We start from the raw sequence: 26806 nt of genomic DNA on the forward strand, positions 1-26806 counted from the left end.
ATAATAATAATCCCATTACACATTAACATAACATTTTTGTGAAAAACATTTTCCAAGACAACAACAACAACAAAAAAAAAAACAGTGAGAATGGCATTGCTTTGCCTATTTCTGCCAGTCTCTTGAATGTCTGGCTTCAATTCTCCTTTATAATATGTTGTTTTGGTTGAAGTACATGAGGAACATCTAGCCTCACAGGGAGTGGTAGTTGGAGGAGTTCTTTGGTAAATGTTTCATTATTATGATGAAAAAAGTTTTGGCCTCAAAGTAGCCTAGCAAGGGTCTAGGGGACCCCCAGAGGTCATCGGACCACATTTGAGAAACCTCTGTTAAACAACCCTTTAAGACTCTCAAGTTGCAGAAATGCAATTACTACTACTCGCATTGTTAGATGTAATTTCCTCCTCTGGGACCTCCCAATATCACTGACCTTACAGGTCCAGTTCCTAACCTTATGCCTACCTGTCATCACACTCTGCCTCTTCTGCCAGGCAGGCCTCCTGGACGAGAAGACAGCATGGTGCTTGGGGAAAGAGCTGTATCTGGAACTAGAGGAGCGGGGCACATATTCTAGCTGTATGACTAATTATCTATGTGACTTCGGAGTTTCTCCGGACTTCATTTTCCTCTTTCATAAAGGAAGAATACACTTAAGAACTTTCCCAGAAGGAAGAAAACCTGCGCAGGCCCGCTGAGGATCCCCGAAGCCCGCCCCCTTTGTTACTCTCACCAATCAGCGGGCCTATAGCTGCGTGACGCCATCTCCGTGCGACGGAGGAAGGGCGGGGCGCGACGCGGCGCGGCGCGGGCGCGGGTGGTGCTTGGTGTTTCCTGGTAACTGCCGGCGCGGGGACGCGGAGGGGATGCGCGGCCCGGAGTTACCAAGAGGCCCGGAACCTCGGGCTGGGCACGAGGTGCTGGGCCAGGTGGCCCGGCTCGCCTCCTCGGGGCTCCTGCTGCAGGTATCACGCGCCGCCCCGGGATGAGTCAGCGCCTCTACGCTGTGCCCTTTGTCTTTCCTGCTGGGCCCGGCCTGGGGCATCCCTTTGATGGGTTCGAGGAGCCGGGGACCTACCCTTTCGTTCCTCTGTTCGGCTTGGGGCAGGGTGAAGGGCAGCCCTTGAACCTGGAACTGGGACTCATGTTTTGTTCGTGGAACAAGGCCTCAGTTCCCTTATTGGGGCACCCGGTGGTGCAAGCGCCAGGCCTGGAGACAGGAAGATCAGAGTTCAAATTCGAGCCCAGACACTATCCGTGTGACCCTGGGCAAGTCACTTAACACTGTTTGCCTCAGTTTCCCCATCTGTAAAATAAAGATAATAATAGTACCTATCTTTCAAGTTTGTTATGAAGAACAAATAAGATAATTGTAAAGTGCTTAGCATAGTGCATGGTACATAGTAAGATCTATCTAAACGTGTGCCATTATAATTCGCTATTATACAAAAAAAAAAAAAAACAGCTGGAAGGAACTTTAAAGATCTTGTCAAATCCTCTCATTTTACAAGAAGAAACAAAGGGACTGACCACCAGCAGCAAATCAAGTGACAGGTCCAGGTTTCTAGACTTCCATCTTTCTACCTTTCTGAAAATGGGAATAATAAGAGTTGAACAGTGATATAGATAGACCTTTAAGCACTTTACTGAAACTTTTCTCAGGAACTTTGCATTATTTTCCTTTTAAGCATTATTCTCCTTTTAAATTGATAGGAAAACTTAGACTTGCTGAAGTTTTGGGGTGACTTTCCCAAGGTTAGACAGCTATGTTTTGAAGGGAGCCAATTTTTATTTTTTTAATTTTAAAACACTGTTCCCTGCCAGCCCAAGGAGATGGTTGAGGGAATTAAATGGGTCAGGGGCATCTAGGTGGCTCAGGGGAGAGAAAGCCAGGCCTAGACTAAAGGTCCTGGGTTCCAATCAGGCCTCAGATACTACCTAGCTATATGACCCTGAGCAAGTCACTTAACCTCAGTTGCCCATCTCTTACCACTTTTCTGCTTTGGAACCTATTGAATCTAAAACAGAAGGTAAAGGTTTTTTAAAAATCAGATGGGACAATAGATTTAAAAATATACACTGTAGATTCATAAAAGATTGTGTGAGGCTTTTAAATTGCTGATTCAACCAGATGAAAATACACAAGTTGGGCCATCCCGTATATCTCTAAACACTTAAAGAGTTGTAAAAACCATGTTTCCTATATTTGTTTATTGATTTTTAATCAAAGGTTTTAGAGCCAAAAAGGACCTTAGAAATCTTGTCCTACCCCTTCAAAAAATGAGACCAAAGAGGTCAATTTGCTCCAAAGGTCTTCTGACTGGATCTAGTACTTATTCCTCTACACCGAGCTACTTTTTTTTTCTTCCCTCCACATTCCATTTCTCTGTTAATATGTGGTTTACATCTTATCCTGAATTTATCCACCTTAACTTTCTCCAGATAATGAATTCAGCTGTGGAAGTTGTTTTCGTAGAGCACCCTGGGAAGTGCTTTGTGCCAACAGTTGTTTAATAAACATTTGATTAGAGATTTGCTTCTTAGATCAAAAGGTACAAGGTAAATATTGGAAAGGAACAAGAGGTACAAGGACATACTCGCCAGTAGTAGGATAAAAACTAATTTCCTCTTCTAATATGTAAATGTAGGTTTAGAAGATGATGCAATTATATCTCTTACTTTCTTTGTACCCACAATTTATTTAGTGCCTGTTACACAAGTTATTTGGTGCCTTGCATTTCCTTGAAAATCTCATTTGATTTGGAGGATAGAACTGAAATATAGATGGATGATTTTACAGTAACCTCAATATTCAGCATTCTTTTTTAAAAATCCTTTCCTTCTGTCTTAGAATTGATGGTGAGTATTGGTTCCAAAGCAGAAAAGCAGCAAGGGCTAAGCAATGGCTCTCTATCAGTATTTAGCATTCTTAAAATGCCCTTACCCAGTCTTGTAGAGTTTCTCCACTTAACCTGTGGAAATGTTGATGCTAGTTTTATATTTATATTTATATTTTTTAACCTTACCTTCTGTTTTAGTAGCAGTTCTAAGACAGAAGAGTAGCAAAGCTAGGCAATCAGGGTTAAGTGACTTGCCCAATATCTAATAGCTAGAAAGTGTCTGAATCCAGCTCCCCTAGACTCCAGGCCTAACATTCTATCTACTCTGCTACCCAGCTGCCACTATACCTCCAATTCTACAATATTGAGCTCCTACAAGTACTTTTACTAGTGAGGAAGAGGGAAAAGAAGGGATGAAAATAGTGATGCTTTTCATTTATACAGTGCTTTTAACCCTTTCAAATTGCTTTCATATCTGATATTCACTCGACCCAGTAAATGAATTAGGACAGTTATTTGCCCTATTTTACAAATAAAGGAACTGAAGCACATAGGTAAGTGATTTTGTTGAAGAGGAGGCAGAGAGTGAAAAAGTTTTTACTCTTAGCCAACTTTCTTAATTAATTAACCAAACTTGTGATTTAACCAGACATAGTGATTTGTGTGTTAAGTGGAAGGAACTGAAACCAGGTTTTCTTGGCTCTATCTGCTATGACACATGACCTTTCTTAATGCTTTTTCCATTATCTCCAGAAACCTATCCTTCATTAATGGCTTTTAAGCAGCAATGTTATGTTACTTTGGCTTATTGTCATACCTTTCTCCTAAAATTTTCAAAGTTTTGATTTATTTTGCCTTAAGAATGAAATAAGTTAGATCAGTGTCAAGTACTGAGGTGGAAAGATTGAGATATTCCCCTTCCCTATTTTATAAATGGGCAGTTTAAAGTAAAAACATATTAATTATGTGGCTCATTGGACTCATTAAATGAAACCTTAGCAATGCCAACCAATTGATTTCTCTGTTTCTTGTACTGATCAAGTACCATATGTATTTTATTTATAAATAGAATACAGTTTTTAAGTTGGAGGGAATGTCAATGTGGTTCTAAAACTAGGTTTCTCTTTTTTGTCTTTTTACCTGAAAATAATCATTTAATATCACTATGACAGCCTTTTCTGTATTATGAGAGTGCTATAAAATACTTTCAGGGTACCTTTTCAAACCTTCTCCAAGGATGTTTAAGAAGAAAATGAAAATACAGTGCATTCTTAAAAAGTAGATACTTTGTAAATCGATCTTATATTATTTACATGATTTTAGTGAAATTGTATCTTTGTTCATATGACAACAATTTCAATGTTACTAAGATTCTTTTCTGACATTTTTTTCTTTTATAGGCATTGTTTCGTTTGATTACCTTCGGTTTGAATGCATTTATACTTCGATTTCTTTCAAAGGAAATAATTGGAATAGTAAATGTAAGGTAAATAGAAACATACTTTAGCATTATCCATACCTAATATCTCTACTTGTATTTTATAACACCTGTCATCTTATTTCATAAGCAGTACATATGTTTCCCCTTGTCAATTCTTATATTGTGATGGCGTTTGTTGTTGTCATTTGTTTTTACTGTTGTGGTAAGGAAAAATTATGACTAGAGTAGCCGAGAAAATAATTGATGTTAGTTTGAATGGACACATGTATTGTTTTCCCTGCTAGTTGTCCTGTTTTATGTGCTCTCAGAGTCCCACAGGGAATTTGTGGAGGGGTATAGGGTGATTCAGTATAAACATGTCACTGGTTTAAACTATGTGTCTGTTCTGACATCAGTGGAAGAAGTTCCATGAGGAGTGAGAAAGGATAGTGATTTGTTTAATCACAATGCAAAGCAGCTAGTCCTTAACATTTTTTAGATAAGTATAATGAGGAACTGAGGAACAGTCAGAATAAAGTAGTCTTTATTTTTTTTTTTGAAAATTTTTATTTAATTAATTGATTTAGGATATTTTTCCAGGGTTACATGATTCATGTTCTTTCCCTTCCCTCCTCCCACCCCGCTCCCATAGCCAACGAGCAGTTCCAATGGGTTTTACATGTGTCATTGATCAAGACCTATTTCCATATTATTAATATTTGCATTAGGGTGATCATTTAGAGCAGGGATTCCCAAAGTGGGCGATACCGCCCCCTGGTGGGTGGTGCAGCAATCCAGGGAGGCGGTGATGGCTACAGGTGCATTTATCTTTCCTATTAATTGCTATTCAGATTTTTAAAAAAATTAATTTCCAGGGGGCTAAGTAATATTTTTTCTGGAAAGGGGGCAGTAGGCCAAAAAAGTTTGGGAACCACTGATTTAGAGTATAAAATAGTCTTTAGAATGACTACTATGGCATAAACTTCTTATGGTTTGTTAAAAGATCACATTGCTGAAGAGAACTGCTCTTCTGCCATTCTTTCTTTTGCCACCCACTCCCTCTATTAGAGAAAAGAAATCAATGATACTTTTAGACATAGGCAAGGATTTTGTCATATCCCCCGCAGGACCCAGTTCAGTCCTAAACTCAGTTAAAGGCTTACTATTAAGCTGAATTGTACTAGTCTCATTTCCAGTTGGTGGTTCAGAGTGTCACTTTGATTCTGTATACTCTAACTGAAACACCAGGTACACACCTGTTGACAAGAGAACCAGTAGTGTACTGTACATCTTTACTCAAAAATATCTTTTCCTATGAAGCATGCAGACTGTTGAATGACCTATTACTTACCTTTAGTCTTTTTATTTTATTTAAACCCTTACCTTAGTATCGATTCTAAGTCAGAAGAGGGGCAAAGACTGGTCAATTGAGGTTAAGTGCCTAGGGTGGCACAGCTAGGAAGTGTCTGAAGCATTTGAACCCAGGTCTTCCTGATCCCAGGCCTGGCTCTCTATACTACTTAACTACCTCTCCTTTGAGTCTTAAAGTTAATCATGGCCTATGTAGGTGTGCACAAACTCTTGTACATCAACTTTGTCTCAATGCATTCCTGGATGTGACCTCTGGAAAAATTTTGATGGTGACACCAGCAATGAGTTGTTATAAAATCTTATTTTGTCATGATACTGGCAAAATCCTGGGAATTGTTATTATGAAGAAACATGCAATTATGCTGCTCCCTGTTTTTCTTCTTTAGGTTAACATTGCTTTACTCAACTGTCATCTTCTTAGCAAGAGAGGCATTCCGTAGGGCATGTCTCAGTGGGAGGACAGATCGAAATTGGACCCAGACAATCAACCTCTTATGGCTAACGTAAGTTATCATTCAGTAGAAAAAAGAGGACTTATTCAAAGGAAATGCCAAATCATTTAAGAAAATTGATGAAATAGTAGCTCCTACCTAATTAAAACCAGGTTATTTCTGACTTTAGTCCTCCCATGTGGTTTCTTAGAGCAACAGGTTGTGGTAGAAAGAAGAGAAACCTGCTGAATGAATGTCTGATGAAGGAGCATCTTTTGGTTGCCTTGATGAACTTGTTATGTTTTGGAGTAACAAAATCCTAAGATTAGCTAGGGAAATCCTAATCATGCTTTTTGCCATATCCAGATATCCCATAATTGCCCTTTGATACATCTAAACAGTTTCACTATTTTTTCTTCCTCTTTTTTATTTTCTTGGCCATATACAATCAATTGTTAATAAGTACTTAGTCTTGATGCTTTATGTCTAAAAACATTTTACTGTATCTTTCTTCAATTTTGTGTATCTACTTGGTTTCAGTTCTCAACCTTTTAGAAGTTTCTCAGAGATTCAAGAGCTCATTACTTCATCTGAAAAAGTTAATGGCTTTCATGAAGACAGATCCTTGGGAGAGAGGCAGATGGTGATTTAGGTAGTTTTCAAATGCTGCATTTCCATAACTTTGCCCCACATGGGTAATTCTCTGTAAAGCTAGTGGGCGTCTGTTCTCTTGGAGAAAAACCTGTTAACTGCTTAGTCACATTTGAGTAATTTGGAAAGTAATTTAAAAAGAATACTGTATGTTGAATTCTTGGCCCTTTTTGAATGAAGGTACTTGTCCATATGTTTTTAGTTAATGGTTTGAAGGTCACAGGACCAAAATGCCTTAATTATTTTTAATTTTCAAGTACATCTTGGGAAGCTTCTATAATTAGTTAATATAGCTGTATTTCCTGTATGAGTTATATTGATATTGAAATTTGTATTCTGAATTCATGATAATATTGAATTTCCTTAATACAGATTTTTACATTTTCTTCTAGAGTCCCCTTGGGTTTATTTTGGTCTTTGTTCCTGGGTTGGGTCTGGTTCCAGATCCTTGAAGTGCCTGATCCTAATGTAGTACCCAATTATGGAGTTGGAGTGGCAGCATTTGGTCTTTCTGCAGTGATTGAACTCTTAGGAGAACCTTTCTGGGTCTTAGCACAAGCACATATGTTGGTCAGGCTTAAGGTTAGTACATGGTCTGCAATGAGTGTATGAAGAAAATGCCAAAAAAAAAAAAAAAAAGAGAGAGAGAGCGAGAGAGAAGGTTGCATTGGGGAAAGGGGTTTTTCTAGTTCTTCACTTAAATGAGTCAGGAAAAAAGATATGATGTATAGGGCAGGAAAAGCTCATTCAGTGTCTTAGAAGAAGACTAAACTAAAATTGACCTTTACTATTACGATTTATGAATAGTGGATTTAATAAGCAAAGTAATTTTTTTAAACAAACATTTAGGAAGTTTGTGTGGGCTTCTCAGATTTTGCTAATTGTCCTTATTAGTTTAAAGCTAAAATTAATCTTTTAAAAATATCTTTGCAGGTGATTGCTGAAAGTCTGTCAGTGATCCTCAAATGTATTTTGACAGCTGTTTTAGTCATGTGGTTGCCTCACTGGGGACTTTACATCTTTTCTTTGGCCCAGGTAACATTCATACCTTTTAAGTTTTTTTATGTAACCATTATTTTTTTAATCCCTTTTTTTCTTCATGTCATTAATTCTATTGGTTTATTTAAATGAATATTCTGTGTCCTAAGAGTCTCAGAAAAGAAGCACACAACAGTGCTAGACTGTTAGTTGTGTTACTATTTCATCTTTGGGTGTCACCTCTCTGCTAATGAATCAGAGATTCCAGGTGCTTCCTCATACCTGCTGTGTTCTGCAAGCCTGGCCAGTTTGATAAAATTATGTAAAATTCTTCTAGATAGTCTTAGTCAAATCTGTACTAGTTTGATCTTTTGTAATGTATTTCTCCTTTGAAAACAATAAGGCTAGGGGAGAGGGAAATAATCATATTCAGTTTATGTTGCTTTATTGGGGTTTTACACAAGTATTTGTGAATTAGGAAGAACTTCATCCAAATTAGTTTTATCCTTATTTTAAACTGTCTTTAAAAAGTTAGCCCAAAGTTTTGCTAAATTTAGGTACCCCTTACTCTCAATTTTTCCCTCATAGTGTACATCCTGATTTTACTAATTCTAAATCTTAAACTCTGCTGCTTATCTCACAAATATTTGGAAAATTTCTGACCAGGATGTGGGAAAACATTTTCTTATAACCTTTTGAGTAATAATTTCAATTCACCAACAATTATTGATAAAATGGCAAAATATTGGGTTTAATTTGGAAAACATTCATTAAGCATTCACTGTGTGGAGGGTACCATGCTACTGAGGCTACAGAAGCTGCGTAACTATATGAGCTAAAATTATGTTAAAAAAAAATATCCCTTGCATCCTCGCTTTATAATTTATGTTTAACAGAAATAGAAAACTATAAGATTGCAAAACTAAATTTGTTTGAAAATTGAAGAGTTATCGGTTTTGGAAATGGAGAGTTAGTGATACAAAATGAGGAGTGTCTAACTAGTTGAGAAGTTAGATTCATCAGCCAGATACTGCTTAACAATTAACAGTGATGACTGACCTCTGAATCTCGGGAAAATACTTTTTGAACATAAATGACCAAAAAGCATGCAAGACTCTACATAAGAATGAAATGAAAGAATGTGAAGGAATGAAGATTGAACACAGAAGATGACCTTCTGGCAGCTGTCTTCCCCTGACCACTTTACCGTTCTTCAAGGTCTCACTTAAGTTCTACCTTTTCTACAAAGCCTGCCTGACCATTGAAGCCTCCAGGGAACTCTGGCCTTTTCTGAGTTGTAGCACGAATTGTCTTTATCACTCATTTGAAACATTGTCTATTACTTTATAATTCAATTTTAGTCATCTTTTTAATGTGTCTGAGCTCTGTCTCCCCAGTTTGTTCCCTTACTTGAGAGTGAGGACCATGTCATATACTGTCTTTGTATTGTCCACAGGACCTACTGTAAGGCTCTGCACATAGTAGGCATTAAGTAGGTATTTGTTGATCAGTCATGCTTGATTAGAAAAGGCAAAACTGTAGTTATCTTCTGATTTTTTTATAGCTTTGTGATGCAGTTCCTTGAATAGCTCTCTTGGACAGGACCACACCCTGGCATAGAAACTATTTTTAGGAAAGGCATATTTTTCTTGCTTGTTCCAACCCTTACCTAGGCTTTGAGCCAATTTATTAAGTCGTTAAATAAGAACTGATTCTGAGTTCACTGCTTTACAGGAAACCTCCAAACCCCCCCACCACCAAAAAAAAAAATATCCCTTTCAGGGAATTCCACCAGGTTTTGTGTGAATCTAAAAGGAAACATCGCACTTTGGTATAACAGTAGAAATGCCACTTCTACCCCTGCCCATTACAGTGATATAACCTCTCACTCATTTCCTCCTTCCTTTCTTCAAACTAATTGTTTTATTTGTTCCCAAGTGTTAGTAGTGTATGTTTAGTCAAATACACAGAATTTAAGGTACATTATATTTTAAGTGTTCATAGGCTCTGATCACTTCCCTGTGGTTCCTGGCCAAGAGAAATTGCCGCCTGCCATTGTACTTAGGACTGTACAAGTACTTAGGACACTTTTAATAATACTGAATCTGCCTCTAAGATATTGGAAAGGTAAAATGACAGGGATTTTTTTCTTTATCATATTTTTCCCACATTCAAGCTTTTTGTCCATAAGAATTGATTGGGAGCTCTTTTGTCAAGGTAGGATGAAGCAGGAAAAAAACTTGTTATGGGAGAGAGTTTTTCTCCTCTTTTTCTGGCTAGGATTTCTCCCCCCATAGCATCAGGGGCACCACTATGTTCTCTATTGAAAAGGAAGATATGGAGATAGTGCCCCCATTCTGAGAGAGATTCTGTTCTCAATGGGAAAAGGGGACAAGTAAGCACTTATGATATGAAAGTGTTCTTTCTCTCCCTTCACTCAGCCTGAGAACAAACACTGGCGCCTGCTTCTCCTGGCCGGCTTCTGTAGCTGGTCTTTGTCTCCAGGATGGGTGGAGGGTAGAGGCACCTCTCTTATCAGTCCTCCTCCCATCCTGCCAACTATGTACTTAAGAGGAGAAAGAGAGGGCTGGCAGCTTCTCTGCAAATAAAACAGATGTGGGGTCTTTTTTTATAATCATAAGTTGCACAGGTTTCCGGAACTTATGAAAATTACTCATGTAAAGGTTGAACTGCCCCCCACCCCAGGCCTCAGTACAATCAGGCACTCATGAACAGAGCAATTGTGAATGCCCACAATATATTTTTGGGGTGGTTAACTATATGACTGTGTCCAAGCACTAATCTAATTTGTCTATTATCTTATATCACTAAAGGGCTTTGCGTAATGGTAATGTTAGAAATTATGTTCTGTCTAAAGTTACTCATGTTACTTCAGCTAAGCAAAAGATTAAGGACATTTTTCACTGCTGCCCCATAATGTTCCGGGGTGCTATTGAACAGTGGTCATGTTCTATTAGATATAGCAAGTGAAGTGATTGTTTTGTCAGTGATGTTCACTGGATGAAAAAGTCTATGAAATCCTTAATAACAATTTTATTTATTGATTGGCATTCAAAATTAATTTAGTAGATGCAGAATCTCATCTTACTTTAGTCTGAAAAACTATTTTGTTTACATTTGTTTTTAACATTGTGAAATTCATGTTTCTCTCTTCTTTTTTTCAGCTTTTGTATACTACTGTTTTGGTGTTCTGTTACACCATTCATTTCATGAAGTTATTGGGTTCCCATGAACCAACCAAGAAGTCTCTTCCAATCTCCAGAATGACAGATCTCTTACCTCACATCACAGTAAATGGGGTAAATAACCAAAGTTCATCTGTCCTCTTCATTTTAATCATGGTTACTTGTTCCATTTCTGGGGAGAGGAAACTAGAATTGGTTTACCCTTCTAATTAGGTTGGACTTTTCCTTCATTGACTTCAGCATAGATTTGTGTTGGTTGTAGAATCACAAAGAAGGACCATAAAAATAATGTTACTTTATAGAAAGTACAGGCCTGTCTACAAAACTTGTTTGACCATTGATCTCTCAATCTTCCAGTAGCAGTTCAACAATTATTTTTGCACACTTTCTATGCTTTGGGATGTAGTTATTCATTCCAAGTGACATATACTGAAAATGAGAGTAATTGGGTGCTCTCCGACCATTTCCTTACTTCTCTTGAGTTTCAATTCCTTATTAACATTTTTATTCTGCTGTTACTAGTCTGAAAGTCATTGGTTGAGAAAAATAGAAGCACAATGCAGTTGAATAGTTTCCCTTTATGTGAGTCCTTTTTCATCCTCCCTTCTCCTAAAGTAGGTGTCTTATTACTGTGTTCTTGCCATTGACTATTAGCATAGCTTTAAATATCTTCTTTTATTATATATCTCAGCTCATATATACTTTATCCTAAAACTATTCTTATAAGCCTTTGCTGCTCTCTTAATGTCTGTTTTTTCTTACCTCTCATGTAGGCCCTTTTTAAAAGTCTATTAGTCAGTAAATTTGTGTGGTAACATTGGCATTCATGTCTCTCTCATTTTTCAATATTAAATTCCATGAGGACTCCCTAGTCATAATTTCTTTCTTGGTAACCTCTCATCTTTCTTTAAAAAGAAATAATAGACTTATTTAGGATATCTTTTATTTTTATATTGCCTAGGTTTTGCCCTGTATCTTTCTCCCTTACTGTCCTCACTGGCCCCCATTTATTCTTTATGATGCAAAATCAATCAAGACATCAAGAAAACCTGATGATATATGTGTTATATCATCCATACCTGTGGACCTCCACATCTGTCTTCTCATATTTTTTCTTTGAGACTAAACTTGATTTTGATGTTTTTGAAAAAAAAAAATCAAACATTTTCAGTTGTTTTGTAATGTTCTTTCTACTTATGTTCTTGCAGTCATTGGGCATATTATTTTTCTAGTTCTGCTTATTTCATATAAATCTTCTCATGCTTCTCTATACTCATCATGTTCATAATTTCTTATAGCATAGTAATATTCCATTACTTTCATAAAACAACATTTGTTCAAGCCAATCCCCAATCAGTAGCCACCTCTTTTGTTTCCAGTTCTTTGCTACCATGAAAAGTGATGCTATAGATATTTTGGTACATATGAGGCCTTTCTTTTTATCAGCAACCTCCTTGGGATTCATGCCTAGTAGTGGATCGGAAAGGATCCCATCTTTTTTAAGCCCACTTTCCAGTTAAGCCAGACCATTGGACCTGCTCTATATCTGAAATCTTATTCAACTGCTTCCCTAAAGTTTTGGGTATGTGTTAGATAATGCCTGATGTTTCCTTTTTATCAGTTCTAAGATTGCATGGTCACTATCTCCCTGTATTTCTGTTTCATGACCAATTCCTCCTTATTGGCCAAAAGCAAGTCTAAGTTTAAGAATTTCCCTAATCACTTCTTCCATCTTTTGATCCTTTAAAAGGAGCATCCATTGGTTACCTTACCACATAATGATGCTATTTACTGCTTTGACATAATTTATAGTATTGTAGTTCTGAATAGTTTCTGAATGATGCTTTGATGAGGTTGTCCTCAATTAGTCTGCTTTTCCTTTTCCTTTTCCATCTTTTTATCTTTGTTTTCTAGAAGTAGAACAGTTAGTTATATGGAGAAGAGTAATGAAGGAATTTTTACTTATTCTTTTCCTTTGGTTCTTAAAAAGATAAAAGAACATGTAGAATTTAGCCCTTGGAAGTTTTTCTATAAAAGAACTGGTATTTCTTAAGCTTAAACATACTTTAATTTTATGAAAATGGTAAAGACCAAATGGATCTTTAGTATTTTGTCTAATTCCTTACAGTTCTTTTCTTTTCACTTGAAACAGTAAGAAAATACAGATACTTCTTGACCTCATTTTTTAGCAGACTTATATTTCAGTGATATTAATTATGCCAGTAATCTCTAATTCACACCAGTAAGCCAATTCTGAAGACATTAAGAAAATTCTAAGAGTGTGAATAACTCACTTATATAGTGCCTAGCAAAACTGCCCAAGTAGTAAGGTTGTTGGAACTGATTCTTCCTTAAGGACCTGTGCAGGGCTACAATATGGTAAATTTTTCAGAAGGTAATGATAGAGTAAACATCCCTAGTCTGTGAAGAAGTAAACAAAGCTAAGAAATAAGAAGTAAATAAAGTGAGTAGGAGTTTGGGTAGACAAAAGAATATCCAACAATTTTACAATAAGAAATTTACTTTGTGAAATTCTTTAAATTGGTTATTTTGTGAGGCTTTTTCCTGTAGTTTGAGAACTTCCTCCTAGAACAGTTTTTTTAAATCTAAGGATAGTATGTTTAGAACAAAAATCTAAGGTAGAATTATTACATCCTACTTGTTCTTTAAATTCCATATTAATGTTTTAATGGAGTTAATGAAATTTAAAATCATTCCTGCCTATAAAATTCAGATTTAAAACATTTTTTATCATAGATATGTGTTAGTTCATGGTAAAAGAACGTTGAACACTAGCATGAATCCAAAGGCCTATAACATTCTTTAGGGACATCTGGCCTTTATAGAGAGAATCCAGTTAATAAGATTGTCCTCATGAAGAAAAGAGTTAAAAGAGAGTATGGGTTGATTCCAACTAAAGTAGCTTGATCTTCTTAGTTCTAGTTCTGTGACTTTGCCTAACTTAGTGCAGATCACATTTCTTTTCTCAGTGCCCCTCTTTCTTCCTTTAGAAAATGAAGCTGAAGAATGGCATGTTGATCAGATACTTCTCAGAGTAGGACCTGTAAAAATTGACATCTCTTTCAGAGTCAAAAAGTACAAGTTTCCCTCCCCTCTTTGTCTCCTAAGTGACAAATCACTCAGAAGAGCATGAAGAAAAATTGAAGAACTCTCTTCTTCCTCTTCCATGCTTCTTATTAGACTGGAAGTCCAACCTTGGATTCAGTCTTTAATGAGCATTTTGGAAACAGTAAATTATGGTGAGACCATTCCTTCCAAACTAAATTTTTCTACTTAAACAGAAGACATTGGGAAATTTAGCCTGAAGTCAGAGCTTTTCAATGAAACACATTAGAGGAGGGCCTTAGTCACCCATTGACTTTATGTGGTCATTCCTATTTCATACTCCTATAAAGCTCTTGAGAGCACAATATGATCTGATATTTTTCACATTTGAATAGGAAGTCAAACAAGTAATTTACTTAAAAAGAAAGTTATTCAACAGATCCAGGGTATTACAATCATTCCCTATTTTAAAGAGTATTATGTGGATCCTTCCTGTGCATTTGCATCTGGTAAAAAAAAGTTTGTTTAGTCTTTTAGATGAAGTACCCTGTGATTTGGCATCAATCAGCTTATATTTATTAAATAGCTACTGTGTGCAGGGTACTAGACAAGTACAAAGAATGAGTTTATATTCAAATGGAGGAATCAATACATAAAGATGTGAAGCAAATAAAAAGTCAGTATCTACAAATGTTTGCCACACTCAGGTTTAAATCCAGATATTGTTCTACTGCACATTCAGCCACAGAAGAAGAGGACCCCAGAAGGCCAGGTTGATTTTTAGAAGACTCTGGTTTATTATTTGCCTTCTAGGATTCTGTTGAATGGATTAGAACTAGTGAGATTGCTAGAACTTACCTTTCCTCTCCAGGATCCTTCTGGACTATCAGGTCATCCCTAATCTTTAGGCAAGGCCTATAAGTCTGTCCTAGTATGTCACTACAGACTTCCAGCATTGAATAGCTAAGGCAGACTTGACAAGTGAATGGAGTAGATGGTTATCTCTCTATCTAGGATCATTAGGGGGTGCTCAGAAGATTCTTTGTCAACATGTATGTTCCCAGAAATATCCCTGTTGGAGAGTGATTGTCTCAAAGTTATGTGTTGTTACTGTCTTCTTATAAGCCTGTTTTAAAATGCAGATACTTCTACGTACTAACACTTTAATTATACTCTAACTCATTATTACTGGAGAAACCTTATACATAGAGCAACGTCATAATAGCCAGGCAGCTGAGAGTGGTTAGAGGGGCCCCAAAAACATGCATGCAAAGGAATTAGAGGACATAAAAGAGAGGTGCCAGGGACTAAAGTCAAGCTTCATTTGCTGCCCTTGGGGCCTTTTGTAGGACAGCTTGATGAGGACATTTGGTCTGCATATTAAAGACCCAGCATCACTCTTACCCTTTGACACAGTGCTCAGTAAACATAGGACTGTTCTGAAGTATTTCTCCCTTCATAGACTGTGATCAGATGAAGATCAATGCTCTTGTTCATGATTTAGCTTATACCTGAGGAAAAACTCAATACTAAATCCTTAAATTATAGCATAAAGATCATGATTCCCTTTGGTAGAGCAAGTCAAGGTTTTGGTAGATTGTAAGTGAAAGGCTCCAGGGCAGATTGGTATAGGGCAGTGATGGTGAACCTTTTAGAACCTTTTAGAGACCATGTGCCATGCCTCACCCCACCCCCACTCTGTGCCATGCCTGGCCCCCCCAAATTTTGTGCAGTGCCCCCCACACCGAGTACCCACACACACATCCTCCCCCTAGACAATGGATCCTGTGTGGAGGAGGGGCTGCTTTTCAGGATATTGTTGACTACCTTAGGCAGGAAAAGCCAGTGGGAGAGATTCCTGGGCCAGCAAGTCCTGCCACCATTCCATTGGAAGGAGAAGAGACAGCTTAAACAGAGTTCTGCAATAAGACAAGCTTCCCTTTTTAAAAACAAAATCATCCTTTGGGGTAGCTAATCTTGATCTGGGTTCAGGTCAACTCTTGGCTTAAAAGAATTGCTTTACCAGTGATTCTGGTTTGACTGCCATCTGCCCAACCTGAAGTCTTCTGGGTGAGGGTGGTGCTGCTGGGGGCACCTCATGGCCCCCTCAGGCTTGGAGCAAATGGAGTCTTGGAGTTTCCTTCCCCTCTGCAGGCCAGCATTCGCTTGAGCCTCCCCTGTTTCCTTCCTTCCTACCACCCAGAGCAACTGCACAGCCCATGACTAGGACTTAGCCTGCTCTTCCTCAAAGGTCTGGGCGCAGAGTCTCCCCCTCAGCCTTGGTCTCCTCTCCTGAAGGAGGAGGATCATGAAAGCCCCAGGCCAGACAGGGAGAAAAAGAAAGAAAGAAAGAAGAGAAAGGAAAAAGAGTGGCCTGAGCACTCCACTCGGGAGGGAGTAAGTATAGAGGGGTGGGGAGGTGGGATGGAGAGGGGAAAGGGAGCAGCTCCACTAGGGACTACATGCATACCCACAGAGAGTTCTCTGCATGCCATCTTTGACACATGTGCCATAGGTTCACCACCATGGGTATCGTGTTAAGCTGAAATGTAATGACAGCAGGAATGTTTATCTGTAAGCTTGACTCCAGAGAATAGACAGAAGAGGACCCTTCCTCCTTTTATTGGAGAAGTGGGGGACTCTGATTGGGATGGGGTGGGGGCAGAATGTTGTATAGCATGTCAGTCACTGTGCCAGTTTTGTAGAAATCTGGTTTTTAAAATCTTTGTTAACAAGGGAAAGCTTAATGAATAAGGGGAGATATAAAAACAAAAGCAGCAATAAAACTTTTTTTTAAATTGGCCTACATACAGCCCACAACTTCACATTTACTCACCAGCTGGGAAGATCAAGGAAAGTACTTGCTGTTTGTTGATTATAAGGAATATTATGTTAAATTACTAATTTACTCTTCAGAACTTTTGAAAGAAGTGAAACAATTTCCCAACTGTCATCAGTGTATTGCTATTTTGATAGGCTTCTTGTAAGAAGGCTGCCAAGATGGAAGAGTTCATATTTATATTTGATAATGGGCACAATTCAACTCAGCAGTTATTAACTACCTACTATGGTATCAGCATTAACTGAGGAATCAGGGCAGGTATAGAAAGAAGGATGCCCTTGTCAGATTTAGGAATTATATTAACCTAAAGGAAGAAATCCCTCTCTCCCTCCTTCTACTACTAAAAACCAGAGCTTTAAATCCTTTTTTCTCTCTACCCTGCAGAATTTTGTTAATTGGAAGGAGGCTAAATTAACATGGAGTTTCTTCCAACAATCCTTTCTGAAACAGATTTTAACAGAAGGTAAGTAAATTCAGAGAGGAAAATTTCTTAGGAATGGAAGGTAAACATAAGCCCAAATTAACAAGTAGAATTTCAGTAGAATTCCCAGAAGATAAATTTTGAAATAAGTAAAATATAACAACAAATAGGGATCCTTGTTTAACAAATACTTTGCAGATTTGCAGAATTTTAGAGTTGGAAGGAACTTCTGGCCCAGCAGAAATCCTTACTGAAATGTGACCTTGGGTTACATTTAAAGAGGCATTCCTTCCAGGATTAAGGAGAAAACAGTTCTAATAACTCATCCAACATTTGCTTGAAGATTTCTGTTGAGAAGAAACTATCTTCTAGGATAGTTCATTTTCCTTTTTGATGACTTTAATTGCTAAGACAGTTTTTCCTAATTCCCTCTTTGCAATTTCTACTTGCTGATTCTGGCTTTGCCCTCAGACCAAACAGAATTAGGCTCATCCCTCTCTCACATTTTAGCCATTTAAATACTTGAAGAAGTATTTCCTCCCATCCCTCCCACCCCTTTTCTCCCTCAGCCTAAATATTCCAAGTTTCCTCAGGTGACCCTCCTGTGAAATGAACTCAAGGCTTTTTACCATCCTGGTTACCCTCTCTTGGATACTCTTTAGCTTATCAACAACCTTCCTAAACCATGGTTCCCAGAACTAGATATAGCATTTCAAATGTGGACTGGCAAGGGTGGCATAAGGTGGGGGGGAAGGGGCTGTCACCTCTTTTAATGCAGCCCAAAATTTATTTGTGGGAGATTATCATTAAACTAAAATAGAGATTCAGGAAATCCTTGTCAACTGATTCTGTGACTTGGATAAAACTCTTCTTCATCCTTTTCCTCAGCTATTAACTTGGGCAGGGGGGTAGCCTAAAGACCTTTCTAATTCTACAGTTCTATCATATTAATAAATCTTGGTGTTCTTAGCCTAAATATAGATACTTACCTTTTTAAATTAGAGGTTTGGAAACTTCTGGAGGAAATAAATGCAAATATTCTTTTGTGTGACAGGATAGGAAAAATAGCACTAGGGTTTTGTGGCCTGGTTAATGGGGGTGCTGATTAGTTGGCCACATTTTAAACTAGAAAGGCAAACTGATTATTTTTTGATAAACCATATTTTTGTTTGTGTGTACCTCTTCTTGGGCCCCAACTATTTAATAGCAGTTAGAATAAGCCTAGATGAGGAAGCGTATTCAATCTAAACTGTGGCCTATGTTAAGTCTTCTAGACCACAGATAACCATAATATCCTTGTTTATATGAGGTAATAAAATTTACAAATTTACCAACCAAGACTTACCTATAATAGCACATTCATTCTAGCTATTGTTATAAACTACTAAGAATTCTAAGAAGAACTAAGAATTCTACTAGCTCAAAGTAGGACATTCTGCAAGTCTATTTCCCTCTGGACTTCACTTTCCTTTTTTGTAAAGTGAGGGAGTTCAGCCATAGTCTCAGACTCTAAGGTATTATATTTTATATATATATATATATATATATATATATGGTATGGTAATGCCTCTGAGTTTTTTCAGTGCAAAAATCAGGCTTAGTAATAGTTATACTATCCCTCTAATATAAAATCAGTATATTAGTTAGCTGATATATTCTTAACCAGAGAGATTAGGTATCACACCCAAGATTGGTATGGTTGGGTTGGGAATTCTGTGCTTAATAAAGAATAGTTAAAGATGATATTATCCATTTGGGAAAAAATTTCATGTTAGACCCTAATCATTTTTATAGTTTTCATACTTCGTTTTGATTCATTAGTCTCACTTAGATAAAACACAAAAAGAAGTATAATTTTGGGAAAAAAGGAGGTAGGTTAGGTCCCTTTTAACTTCTGAAGTTTGTATTTGAAATTGTGTTAGAATTGGATCACAAAACAGAAAATGTCTTGAGTGGTTGCTGGTACTAAAGATGAATTAGACTGTTTATTGCAAAAACAATATGATTTTTAAGAGGAAGTATGATATAAATCAATCAATAAAAATGTATTAAGAGCCCATTATGTGCCAGGTACTGTGCTAAGTGCTGAGGATACAAAAAGGTAAAAGATAGTCCCTGTCCTCTAGGAATTTATGATCCAATGAGCGGGACAACATGCAAACTAATATATATAAAGCAAGCTATATATGGGACAAATAGGAAATAATTAACAGAGGAGAGGCTCTAAAATTAAGAGAACTGTGAGAAACTTCTAGAAGTTAGGATTTTAGTAGAGACTTAAAGAAAGCCAGGGAAGGAGGAATTGAGGACAAAGAGCATTTCAGGCTTTGGGGATAGTCAGAGCAAATGCCTAGAAATGGAATGTCTTGTTCATGGAACTGGAGGGAGTCCAATATCACTCATTTGAAGAGTACATGGGGTATAAGATGTAAAAAGACTAGAAAAGAAGTGGAGGAGGGCCACATTATGAAGGACTTTGAACACCAGAGGATTTTGTATTTGATTCTGGAGGTAGTAGGGAACCATTTATATGAATTAAATATCTGGGGGACCTCCAATCCAGCCCAGTCCTAGAAGACTCATCACATTAAGTAGCCACAGGAGTCACAGAGTCATGTACCTTAATCTGCCAGCATGGCAGGCCAGATTCCTGACCATTGGAAGTCAGGGGATGTAATGTAGGGGGACTGAGGTGAAACCTTGGGCCAACTGAAAGATCCTGTGGGAGGGCTTATATTGAGCTTGAAAAGCCAGCAGTTGAAACTCGAGGGCTCTCACTCTGCTATTTCTGTGGGCTTGAGGAAGAAGCCCTTTCTTAGCCATCCAGGTAGCACATATCTTTGTAAGCCACCTCTGGCAATAGGGGCAGTGGTACCTCCAGGAATCTGGGAACTCAGTCACTTGGGCTATGGTCACTTCCTGAACTCAAGCCTGCTTCTTGGCTGGCCTTAATTTGTCTGGCCTGATCATGTGGGTAGCTGGGTCCCCTGGCCCTTGCTTATGAAATGGACCAAGGCCCATGGAGAATCTAGGATTTGATGGAGTAGAATTAACACAGCTAAGTTAGGGAGCCTGGAAACTCTTCCTTCCTTCCTTCCTTCCTTCCTTCCTTCCTTCCTTCCTTCCTTCCTTCCTTCCTTCCTTCTTTCCTTCCTCTTTCTTTTCACTAATAAATACTTATAAATTTAGTACAAAGCCTCCAAGATTAATAAAAATTAATTCATTCATTCATAACACATTAGAGTTTCTTGCTTAGGAGGGTAACGTGATCAGACTGGTACTTTAGGAAAATCACTTTGACAGTTGAGTGGAGGATATACTGGAGTGGGGAGAGACTTGAGGCAAGCAGATCTTCCCTGGCTATTTCAGTAGTTCTGGTGTGAGGTGATAAGGACCTATATACCATATCAGTTTTAGTGACAGAAGAGATTCTGGAGCCCATATAAAAGATAGTAAAAAGGTGAAGTTGGCAAGCCTTGGCAGAACATCAGATATGAAAGGTGAGAGATAGTAGGGAGTTGAGGATGGAGCCCAGAGAACTAGGAGGATGTTGGTACCCTTGACAGTAATAGGTTAGTTTGGAGGGGAGGAGGGTTTAGGGAAAAAGATAAATCAGTTTAGTTTTGTATATATTGGGTTTAAGATGTCTAATGGGCATTAGGTTTGAGATGTCTGAAAAACAGTTGGAGATTTAAGATTGGAGGTCATCCAAGAGATTAGGGCAGGATAAGTAGCTTTGAGCATCATTGGCATGGAGATGATAATTGAACTCAAATGAGCTGATGAGATCACTGAGTGAAACAGTATAGAGGGAGAAGAGAAGGCTCAGATAGAACCCTGTGGGATACCAACAGTTAGTGGACTAACCTGGATTAAGACCCAGCAAAGGAGTCTGAGATTATGGCTATGAATGCTTTCCCCCTCCTTAAACAAAGTCTGTGATTTCTTTGATATGGAGCATATTCCCCATACCAAACTAATTCATTATCTTTTAAAAATTTTTTTATTTTATTATTTTGTTCTGATTAACCAGCATTTATTTTCTCTCCTTCCTCCCCCTTTGAACTAAGAAGAAAAAACCTTCATAACAAATATATATAATCAAGCAAAAAAATGCCCAATAGCCCTCTCCAAAAATGTGTCTCATCCTGCATTTTAAGTCCATCGATTTTCTGACAAAAAGTGTTAGTGTGCCTCTTCTTTGGTCCTCTGGAATTGTGGTTTGTCATTGCATTGATCAGGATTCTAAAGTCTTTCCAAGCTGTTTTTCTTTTATCAAGTTGTTCTCAGTATATAATTTTTTTTCTCCTAATTCTGGTTTATAGCATTCCATCAGCCCATAAAAGTCTTCTTATTTTCCTCTGAATTTTTTTTGGGGGGGAGGTGTGGTTCGGTCTAACTTTATTATAATAAGACGTGTGACAGAAGAAAAACAACTGCTTGATCACATGGATCAATGGTGACTTGACTGGGGAGGTAGATTCTAAGTGATCATCCTAATGAAAATATTAATAATATGGAAAGAGATGATCAATGACATATGTAAAACCCAGCGGAATTACTTGTTGACTGGATGAAAGAGAAAGAACATGAGTCATGTAACCATGGAAAAATATTCTAAATTAATTAAATAAATTTTTTCAAAAAAAATAATAAGATGTGTGAGAATTGGGAGAAACTGCAATGGCAGAGGAAAGGGGCCAGAGAAGGATTAAATGGGCCCAACTCTTAAGAGAGGAAGGGGAGGTTTTTCAGGGATGATAAACAAGGGGAGAAGAAAGGAGAAAAAGTAGGAAGGAATAGGGGCAGGATGGAACCTGGACTAAAAAGGGTGAGGGTGTATAAGGCAGAAAGCTGGCAGAGAGGCTCAGAAAGGAACTTCCTGGAAAGTATGAGCTGCCATCATGGCCCTTTTTAGTTGCTCATAGGTAACAATCATCACTACATTCCAGAAACCCATACAGAGAAAGGAAGGCACGAACCCTTTGTAGAAGGCTTGGGGGTCCCTCCTTCCGAAGCATGGTGAGCGCAGTGTCTATTACTAGCATACTGGCCCTCAGCAAAGTTAATGTATCTCTCTTGACCACATCTGTAAGGGAGGCACTAATGATGGTGCAGAAGCCAGCCCCAAAGGCTAATGTAAAATGGCATGGAAGGTTGTTGGTCATGAGGCAGGCCTTCAGAAGGACATCTTCAATGAGGTAGTAGGGCATCAGCTCAGCACATTCTGAGTGGCATTGTGGAAATTCCTTTCCATAAGCCCTGAAGCCCCTCCTCTTGGGTGATAGTCTTATAGGCATCCACTGTGTCTGATGTCTCCAGCTACCACCTGCATGAGCCTGGGCCTGGAAACACACCTTTACCACTTCTGTGGGTTGGGCTATACCTTCTTCCAGGAGGTGGCTTCTAGTACCATTTCCTAGGACCCAATAATATTATATTTGTATACCATAATTTGTTTAGCCATTTCCTAATAGGTAGGTATTCCTGTAGTCTTTGATACTCAGAAAAGAATGTCTATAAATATTTTTGTACATGAAAGACCTTTTCCTTTTTTCCTTGATTTCTTTGGGCAATATGTTTAAGTATAATATATCACCGGGTCAAAGAGTATACAGTTTTGTGACTTTTGGAAATGGATGACTTCTGAAATGGATGGACCAAATCATAGCTCCTCTAGTAGTAGATTGTGCCTGTTTCCCTGTAACCCATCCTGTATTTCTCATTTTCCTCTTTTATCATCTTTCTCACCTTCCTACCACTGATCATCTTAAAGAATTTCCCAGAGCGTTGAGATGGTTGTGACTTGCCCAGTTTTAGCTTGATAGGTAGTATCTGTTAGAGACAGAACTTGAAGGGAAAGGACCAGAGGGTCTTTCTGACATCAAGGCCAATACTCTGACCTAAGACTATATCTAAATACTTTCTATATATAGCATTTAGACGTAGATTTCTTAAAAACTTGAGTAAATTACCTTGACTTGGAATATTATCCTAGACTTTGTCATTACCTGTTCAAAAGTAATCTCAAAATATTTTTTCATTACATTTCAATCCTTTAGAGTCAGCATTAAAACTGGACTGATCTACAAGGAACTTTATACTTAGCTAGAGATTAAAACTTTTCATTTCAACAATTTTTGCCAGTGAGAAAAGAGAAATTGAAATTATTTTGTGTTTTAAATTTTAATTATTTTACTTTATAATTTATAGGTGAACGGTACGTGATGACATTTTTGAATGTGTTAAATTTTGGAGACCAGGGTAAGTTTTACCATAGTTAATGTTTATTAGATAGCACCCAATAAATAAATGCTTATTATAAGATAGCACTCAATAAATACTTATTAATATCTAGCTTATTGTTTTTTATGAAAATGAAATTGTCAATTCCTAGAGACACCAAAATTTTATTCTTTTAAGTATATAAAAGGTTTAAAATATCTTTTAATAAGTGTTTAATGGGGGCAGCTGGGTAGCTCAATGGAGAGAGAGCCAGGCCTAGAGATAGGTTCAAATCTGGCCTCAGACACTTCCTAGCTGTGTGACCCTGGGCAAGTCACTTAACCCCCATTGCCTAGCCCTTACCACTCTTCTGCCCTGGAGCCAATACACAGTATTGACTCCAGGATGAAAGGTAAGGGTTTTTAAAAAAAAAATGTGTTTAATGGTGGTGCTAAAGGATTTGCACTATTGAGGTCCTTTCTCTTAATGCTTTGTTGGGCATGGGATTCTGATATCCCAAGAGGGGCAATGGTTCACATAAAAGTTGGTAAAAGTTCAACCCAACTATCTTTAGGTTGAGTATGCTCTTGAGTATGTTTATGTAGCTAGAAACTTCTTTATGTGTCAATATGTTTATAGATTGTAGATATTTCTTTTAAAAATTGAATACCTGTTTGCTCTGCAAAGTTGATAGAACTGAACAGAAAAATAAAATGTGTATTGTATAAGTTTTTAAAAACCTGCCACTTTAAAATTTGGAACTATACCCAAAGGGCTATAAAACAATGCATACCCTTTGATCCAGTAATACCACTACTAGGACAGTATCCCAAAGAGATCCAAAAAAAGGGGAAAGTACTTTCTTGTACAAAAATACTTATAGCAGTTCTTTTTGCAGTGGCAAAGAATTGAAAATTGGGAGGATGTGACCTTGGGCAAGTCACTTGACCCCCATTGCCTACCCTTACCACTCTTCCACCAAGGAACTAATACACAGAAGTTAAGGGTTTAAAAATATTTAAAAAAAAAATTGGGAGGATGTCCATCAGTTGTGGTATATGATGGTATTGTAAGAAATGATGAATTGGATGGTTTCAGAAAGCTACAAAGACTTAAATGAACTGATGCAGAGTAAAATAAGCAGAACCAGGAGAACATTGTACACAGTGACAGCAATATGTGGAATGACCAACTGTGAGACTTAGCTCCTCTCAGCAATGCAATGATCCAGGACAGTTCTGAGGGACTTATGACAAGAAATGCTATCCACCTCCAGAGAAAGAACTGTTGGACTCAGAATGCAGATCAAAGCATACAATTTTTCACTTTAATTTATTTCGGTTTTGATTTTGTATGATTATTCTCTTACAAAAATGAACAACGTATTTTGCATGATAATACATGTATAACTCAGATCAAACTGCTTCCCAGCTCCAGCAAGGGAGAGAGATAGAAGGGAGGGAAACAATTTGAATCATATAACTTTGAAAAACTTATGTTGAAATTTATTACATGTAATTGATAAATAAAATACATTTTTCTAAGGACAAAAAAAATAAACAAAACCTGCCACTTTAGATGATTAAAACAGGACAAAAATATTAATAATATTGCATTTGTTCCTTTTTTGTTTTGCTAGGTGTTTATGACATAGTGAATAACCTAGGCTCACTTGTAGCCAGATTGGTTTTCCTGCCAATAGAAGAGAGTTTTTACATATTCTTTGCTAAGGTGCTGGAGAGGGGTAAGAGTGTCAAGCTTCAAAAACAGGTAGTTTTTGCTCTCGTATTAGTTCTAAATTAAATTCTCTTATTGAACTGAAGGAAAAATCAGAAATATCAGTTACTCTTTATTCCTTCTATTTAAGTTAAATATTCTTCTGAAGTTTTAGCCTCCTAATCTCATCATTCTGCTGTAAAGTCCCAAACTCCATATAGTTGTTGAGGGATAGTTTTCCCTCACCACTATCTCATTCTTCCATATTGCTGGTTTCTTTTTCTAGTTTACCCCAACTTCTTTTTCTCTTTGGAGGTCTGTCCTAATCCTGTCTTAAACTTCTCTCTTACTCATAAAAGGAAAGAAAAGTGCCCTTCTAACACCATGGCCTTTCCCTTAGGAACAAGAAAAATTGTATCATATTTCCTCAAGGAAGGCCTCAAGATGGTCCATAGGAGGAAAAAATTTGAGAACCACAGCTTAAGCAGTATGATGAGGAGAATAGGTAGTCATATGGTTCCCTTCCCATCTCTAAGCATGGGAGCTACCCAGGCTTGGGCAAAGCAGTAGATGTTTGGAGACAAATATCCATTTTAATATCCTATGTGATGTGTAGCAAATATAGGGAGGATTCCAAGAAATTGAAAAGCTTCACATTCTTATGAAACAACTTCAAAATTCTGATTTGCATTTGAATTACAATCAGGTTAGGCAAAGCTTTTGCCCTGAGAAATTAAGAGATTGTGTCAAATGTTTCATGATCTCTAAATTTTATATGTATTTAGTTGTTTCCCTTTTGTAAAAAATGTGAGTTCCTTAAAGGTCAGGGATTATGTTCTTGTCTGTCTTTGTACCTCCAGTGCTTGCTTTGGAGTAAACAGTAATTGTTTAATGTAGTAATTGCTTAATAAATGCTTAATGTTGTTGTTATGATTAAATTATCTAGTATATAGACTAACATTTTATACATTTACAATGCCTTCAAAATATTGAAAAGTGAAAGGTTTGGGGTAGGAGAGATGGCACTGTCAGCAGGTAGTTTTAATTTAAGGAAAAAGTTAAAAGTGAGTGCTTCAAAAATTTTAGTTTCCTTGAGTATTACATAATGTAACAAACAGTTGAAATTAATTTATCCAAAAAGCAATTGGGGGGGGGGAAACCTTACCTCATAAATTATTTCTCTCTCTGTCCATTTCTCTTTATTTGCTAATTGATGTGAAGACGCATACAGGTTACAAAGCTGGTATACATTGAAGAAGAAGAAAGTTCATGTTTTAAAGTTCCCAAAATGGAGGTGTTCTCCCTTAGATTATGATTCATATAGTTTCCTTTCCCTTTCTTCCTGCCCCAGGATGATATCGCCATGGCAGCAACAGTTTTAGAGTCCCTGCTGAAGTTTGTCCTTCTGATTGGCCTGACAATAACTGTTTTTGGCTATTCCTATTCTCAGTTGGCTTTAGATATTTATGGAGGGTCAATGCTTAGTTCTGGCTCAGGTACGTACCATATTTTTATTGTTTGTCTTCCTTCCTTCCTTCCTTCCTTCCTTTCCTCTTCTTTCTTTCCCTTCCTTCCTTCCTTCTTTTCTTTCTTTCCCTTCCTTCCTTCCTTCTTTTCTTTCTTTCCCTTCCTTCCTTCCTTC

At 37.5% G+C, this 26806-nt stretch overlaps 1 protein-coding gene across 1 annotated transcript in view; it reads left to right on the forward strand.

Annotated features, from left to right (window-relative positions):
- The first annotated feature begins 863 nt into the window (after window positions 1-863).
- The window catches only part of RFT1 (RFT1 homolog), a 49315-nt gene continuing 23372 nt past the window's right edge, over window positions 864-26806 (forward strand). Inside the window, exons 1-10 of the mRNA XM_044672640.1 lie at window positions 864-962; window positions 4238-4323; window positions 6015-6131; window positions 7103-7292; window positions 7644-7745; window positions 10874-11008; window positions 17187-17265; window positions 23437-23487; window positions 25088-25218; window positions 26516-26660. Of these exons, the coding sequence (XP_044528575.1) occupies window positions 864-962; window positions 4238-4323; window positions 6015-6131; window positions 7103-7292; window positions 7644-7745; window positions 10874-11008; window positions 17187-17265; window positions 23437-23487; window positions 25088-25218; window positions 26516-26660 (1135 nt within the window). The remainder of the gene's footprint in view (window positions 963-4237; window positions 4324-6014; window positions 6132-7102; window positions 7293-7643; window positions 7746-10873; window positions 11009-17186; window positions 17266-23436; window positions 23488-25087; window positions 25219-26515; window positions 26661-26806) is intronic.

Source organism: Gracilinanus agilis, chromosome 1, assembly GCF_016433145.1.
Source record: "Gracilinanus agilis isolate LMUSP501 chromosome 1, AgileGrace, whole genome shotgun sequence".
NCBI lineage: Eukaryota > Metazoa > Chordata > Mammalia > Didelphimorphia > Didelphidae > Gracilinanus > Gracilinanus agilis.